The 5444-nt window shown below is 37.0% G+C and overlaps 2 protein-coding genes across 2 annotated transcripts; both read right to left on the reverse strand.

The window, feature by feature from the left end:
- Positions 1–547: 547 nt before the first annotated feature.
- On the reverse strand, positions 548–3656 carry LOC120194672 (putative PAP-specific phosphatase, mitochondrial). Its single transcript, XM_039196920.1, has 9 exons — positions 3460–3656; positions 3244–3340; positions 2995–3097; positions 2437–2648; positions 2246–2305; positions 1586–1974; positions 1321–1399; positions 1193–1243; positions 548–885 (listed from the first exon to the last, which is right to left on the reverse strand). Exons 1-9 carry the CDS (start codon positions 3561–3563, stop codon positions 739–741), a joined length of 1242 nt encoding a protein of 413 aa, XP_039052851.1. The 5' UTR covers positions 3564–3656; the 3' UTR covers positions 548–738.
- An 896-nt stretch (positions 3657–4552) lies between these two features.
- On the reverse strand, positions 4553–5444 carry LOC120194755 (F-box protein SKIP27-like). Its single transcript, XM_039196966.1, has 3 exons — positions 5178–5444; positions 5005–5079; positions 4553–4895 (listed from the first exon to the last, which is right to left on the reverse strand). The coding sequence occupies exons 1-3, from the start codon at positions 5442–5444 to the stop codon at positions 4701–4703; spliced, it is 537 nt and encodes a 178-aa protein (XP_039052897.1). The 3' UTR covers positions 4553–4700.

Genomic DNA, 5444 nt, shown 5'->3' on the forward strand with positions numbered 1-5444 from the left:
TAACAAGTGTAAACACTAAGGGGCTGTTTATTTACTTCAGAATGATTAAGAGCTGAATGATTCAAATGTTGAATGATTCAGAGGCTCTGTATGAATTAGCTCTGAATGTGACATGCTGTTTGATAATAGCTCTGAATCATTCAGAATGTACTTCTGTGCTGAATCATTCAGCACTGTTTTGCTGAATCAGTCAATACTGTTTTGCTGAATCAGTCAACACTGAATCATTCAGAGGTACGAAACAAAAGCGTTAAATGTTGAATGGTTCAACATTCAGCGCTGAATGATTCCATTAAGAGGCAAACGTTCAGCATTCAACGCTAAATGATTCTATTAAGAGACAAACATACGGTCCCTAAAAAGACATTTACTAAAGAGAAACTATATGGAAACTTAATTTCAAAGGCAGTGATTTCAATTACAAGCAACGTTGATTACATAGATAGCCCCAATGAATTGTCAATCTCGTATTCTCAAGAAAACATCAAAAGAGAGAAACAAGAGAAAAAGACCTTATTTGTCAAATACTCTTTTTTGGGGGACCAAGTTTGTCTAGGCTAGAAGAGACTTTCTTTAAAAAAATTCAATGGCGAATGAATAATTTCAATTTTTTTTCAATTTATCCTTTGAATATGGAACTAAATTTTAATTTAAAAAAAGGCAGGTCTTGATGTAACCTAAATGGCATTCAAAGAATCGAACAAAGGAACATGAATACCCATTCGGTATGGCTCGATGTCAGACTACGGTTGAAATGGAAGATATCATGTGCAGTATCTGATTATGGATGGTCCCATTAGTCACCAGAATCCCACCCGCAGGGTATATGCTCCTTTCAATTTGATCAGTGGCAAGATCGAGCTCACTTCCGTTCCAATCTGTCACCTGAATCAACGGTGTCAATTTGATGTACAATGTTAGATGTTAGAAACATGGAACTGGGCATAAACTGAACCAAACTAAAAGGAGGGTAGGTTGGGCAAAAAACGAGAGAAGTGGCCCCCAAAACAAATAAAGCAACGACATCTAGGGTAAGGAAGATGAACTATGTCTGTATGTCATATGGAAGTGTGTCTTCCCATTATTGGCTCCATGCAGAAAAGGCAACGCGAAAACAATTAGAAAATGCCTCCCATAATGATCACCACCACAAGATGACATTCTTCTGTTTGGGATGAGATCTAACACTTACCTTTCGTCCAGCTTCATACACGCATATCATACCAACAGCATGGTCCCAAACCTATTTTGTCGCCAAGAAGATGAGTTAAATATCACAACTTGATTTATGTGTTCAATTAACTATAACCAAGATTATACCCTGATAACTTTTTCAGATCTTGCTCGAAGAATGAAAACAGATGCCCGACCTGAAGCCACCATTAAGTACTTGCATAAACTGCAGACAAAGAATATATGAATATCAAGCACACGCAATGAACACTTTCAAAATAGAAAGTCTAATCACCAAGAAAACAAATAAATATCAGGAAAAAGAATACCTTTGTTTAGATAACAGGTGAAATCTGAACGGAAAATCATACAAGTAGGAAAACATTAAGCTCGGCATGGAAAAACAACAAACCTTCCACAAAATGCGGACAAAAGACGGATTTCCTTATCCCCTACATTCTCATCATCAATTCTTGCTTTGTACAAAACTGATAATGGCAGTGACTCCCATGTTTGACTCTCTGGAATACAGAAGCGGGCATTGGATACCAAAGAATAACTATCAACAAAGCATCTGGTCCTATCAGATGAAATTTTAGTTGAGCAATCAAGCATACACTTTAACCTCTTTGTCCATGTTCCACAGCCAACATGAGCAACCATAATGATACCCAATGGAAGATAACTATGTTTATAACCTTGGGTATCTGTGGTAGACTGGAAAGAAGTATCTACAACCCAGTTAGGGCAGCCCATGACACCTAACACAATATCTCCTTCAACAACTAGAGATAAACCTACCTGAAAATTTTCAAAATATGCCTTACTTCTCAAATGCTGGTTTCGTTGCAGAAAATAAGCCAGAACAGAAAATGTTGAATTTGATTGTAATGCATCATTAATGTGCAACGGAATGGTGTTACTCTAGTAAGACTTGTTTAATAGGCCAAAGTGAATGAGGCACTTTATTTTTCTGCGCTAGACCTACTAAATTTACAAGATAATTCATGGCACTTAGACAACATTTCAATTTTTTTAAAAAAGGTAAATTGAAGCAGAATGCAAGTCATACCACATATAAGGCTGGACTTCCTTTTACAAACCCCCGGGTGCCATCAATTGGATCTAGTATCTGCATCAAGTTCGTGGACTTAATCATGTCAATAAAGTACACTGCAATCATATCACCTGGAAAATATTTTTTACTTTTCCATCAGCAGAAATTAAAACCGCAGTTTACAGGTAAGCCTATGAAGCTTGTACCCAATATGTGGCTGGTTTTGTTCCCGTAGCAAAAGCATTCTTTCCCCTTCTGTCAATTGCTTCCAGGACATCATCATGTGACAATGAATCCTCATCAATGCTTGTTTTATCAGATACTGCACTTACTACAGGATCCACCAGATTGTTTGAACGTATAAAACTAGAGTCCTCCTCCGCCACCAATGGAATTGAAGGGAATAATTTACTTAATTCTATCACCGAAAGCAAAGAAGAAACACAAGTTTAGTTTCAACTGTTTAGACTTGTTAATCAACCAATAAGCACCGCTTGATTTGCCATGCCACAGCAGTACATCATAAATCATATACATACACATATTCGAAAGCATAGATCATATATTTTTCAATGGAAAATAGGACTGAATTATAAAGTCTACTCATAAGTCACAAAGTGAATTCAACTATGGAAAAAGCTTATTACTGTACGCCAGAATCTGTTTAAAAATTCAAGCCTTTTGTTTTCAGATCCTAGTAATTAAGCAAAACATTCAACAAACAGAACAATTATCATACTACATTGAGGCATTAATGAAAGTACCTAAACTAACAAGTGCCTGGACCCCAAAATCTGCCACTGTGACCGGAGTTTGGTATTTCTTTTCGACAATCTGCCCTTCAGCAGAGAACAGAGACCTTTGCACCTATAATCCAAAAATAAATAGTAAAAAAATGAATCTTTTTAAAATCAGAAAAAATATAAACGTAAGAAAATACATATCATAATTAATGCAACCAAGAAAGTGGCTAAAGAACAGGAGGTTAGATTCAAGTTTTTGAATGGATTTACGACCGCGCAAAGACGACAAGCACTCTCCACGACCTTCACGGCGGCTTCAAGTTCTCTGTGGTACTTGGCTTTCTCATTTGGAAAAGGAAGATTCGACCTGATTTTTTTAAAAAAAGTTTCAAATAAAATAAAAATACTAGCAGATGATAAAAGAAATTAAATTGAAAGTAAAAACACTATAAAAGATTAATAGTGAGGATTTAGGTGAGAGTGGACCTAACTAAGAAGAGTCTACAGCGGTGAGGCGCAGGGGAAAGGTAGAGAGGGAATAATTGGACGACGGAGGAGGCAGGATAAGAGCGGAGGAGACGAAAATTCATGGCGGTGTTGAACTGAAAGTTATCGACGGAGAAAAACTGGTAGCGATTAGAAGGAATACGTCTTCCGTTGCCGTTGGAGAACTGTGCACAATGATCTCCACACGTGTGGGATAGACGTTAGGTAAAGATGGGCTTTAAATAGTCCAATGAAATTGAAGTGAGCCATTCGATTTTCTCCCGCTTGGATAATTTCTTTTACGGACCCTCAACAAAACCCAAACAATTCTTCTTTCCGTGGATTCAATCATCACATCAGCCAGCCAGTAAGTAAAATCTGGACGATGAAGACATCAGCCAGTGGGCAAGTTGTCTTTGTCACTACTCTAGCAAGCAAAATTGATGGTATGAAGCCGATAGTCCAATTAGGAACTATGAGCCTGTAAAGTAATCCATCAATTCATGCCCATCACACAATAAGGCTGATTATTCCGTGGATTCAATCAACATTCTTGTACTGCATACCTGCATTAATTATTTTTCAAGTCACCATCTTCTATTTCATATAAAAATACATTTTCATCTTCGTTTTATTTTATAAACATCAGATTGTACAAGAACTGGTAAAGTTATCACTAAAAAGGAAGACTTTTCGTTGCCTTTTAGACTTGTATTAGCTATGTATATTAAATAGATTCTTTTACAATGCCGCAATCCATTAAAAACTATGCAAAAAGAATTTATTGGTAACGGTGATTATCACTTTCTACATTCAAGTATAGCTAATTTATCAGATGAAAGGGATATATAACAATTATCATGCAATTTGTTTATCTCTAGCTAATTGCCTGATTTAAAATCAATTTAGTTCTGATTACCAAAATCAAGGCTGACTTAATTCATTGACATCAACTGGCTTTCCTTAAATTATTAAAAAAATTTAATGGATTTCCCACTTGGAAGAAGATTTGGAAATACGTTTCCCATTCACTAATCAAATAAAACCCGAATCTGGATTTTCTCAATCACATAAATATACAAACAACCCATATCTTCAACGAAACATTTGAAGAAATTGCTTGTCAAGAATCTTACCCACGGACAAAGACCCGACGACCAGATCCACTAATCAATCCCCTTTTTAATCTACAACAACTAATGTTCTGGCTACTACAAACTATATCTACAATCTCTTCCGTGTCAAGCAAATAGTGCCACTGAAATATCAGCGAGTTTCTTCCTGTTGATGGACGTATGAGACCTCATTTGCCTTGGTGCATTTGGAGCTTCAATGTCGTCCAATTCACTTGATTCCTCCAAGTCTATGGATGTTCGAAAAGCTTTCACCTTCCTCGGTGTGCTATGAGCAAAATGCAACTGCTTTGCAATGACAGTCTTGAGGAAGAAAAGAGAAGAACAATCAAAGTCAGAATCAGACTAAATAGTGTCAATCAATAAATGGAACAATTTTACAATCCAAATTAAACTGATTTCCGATACTCACAGCTTCTCTGATTGATTTAGAAACATTGAAAAGTTGCTTCAAATCTTCGTGGTCGACACCACAAATAATCCTAATCTGCAAGGGGGAAAACAAAAAAACAACCAAGTCGGAATCCACAAACAGGAAGTAACAAATGAAAAAAGCGAAGCTTTGGGTTTTTATTAGGTACTTACAAGAAGGTCTTGAGGAAGTGATTGGAGGGCAGACTTTTGATGGAAATCATCAGGCGTCAGTATCATAAGAAACCTCTCGCTGCATTGCCTTTTCAACAATGGAACTTTGGATGCAGGCGTCATTTCCTCCATCTCATTTGAAATCCCGACCCTCTTCCTCCCTAATCCAAGCCTACATCTAACCAACCCTAGCCGTGACTCTTCCTCCTCAATTACTCCGCGTTTCAAGTTCAGTGAATACGAACGGCGTACTCTGCCCAAACCCAT

The sequence above is a fragment of the Hibiscus syriacus genome, unplaced genomic scaffold (genome assembly GCF_006381635.1).
Source record: "Hibiscus syriacus cultivar Baekdansim isolate YM2019G1 unplaced genomic scaffold, ASM638163v2 tig00117000_pilon, whole genome shotgun sequence".
Lineage (NCBI taxonomy): Eukaryota > Viridiplantae > Streptophyta > Magnoliopsida > Malvales > Malvaceae > Hibiscus > Hibiscus syriacus.

Bases quoted from the DNA above. Each gene is read 5' to 3' on its own strand.
- LOC120194672 (XM_039196920.1), bottom strand. From the start codon at position 3,563: ATGAATTTTCGTCTCCTCCGCTCTTATCCTGCCTCCTCCGTCGTCCAA. The intron at 3,341-3,459 runs GTCCACTCTCAC...TAAAAAAATCAG, and splicing joins TGTAGACTCTTCTTAGTTAG to GTCGAATCTTCCTTTTCCAA. The intron at 1,975-2,245 runs GTATGACTTGCA...GAAAATTTTCAG, and splicing joins GAAGTCCAGCCTTATATGTG to GTAGGTTTATCTCTAGTTGT.
- LOC120194755 (XM_039196966.1), bottom strand. From the start codon at position 5,444: ATGGGTTTGGGCAGAGTACGCCGTTCGTATTCACTGAACTTGAAACGC. The intron at 5,080-5,177 runs GTAAGTACCTAA...TCCCCCTTGCAG, and splicing joins CACTTCCTCAAGACCTTCTT to ATTAGGATTATTTGTGGTGT. The intron at 4,896-5,004 runs GTGAGTATCGGA...TTCTTCCTCAAG, and splicing joins CTAAATCAATCAGAGAAGCT to ACTGTCATTGCAAAGCAGTT.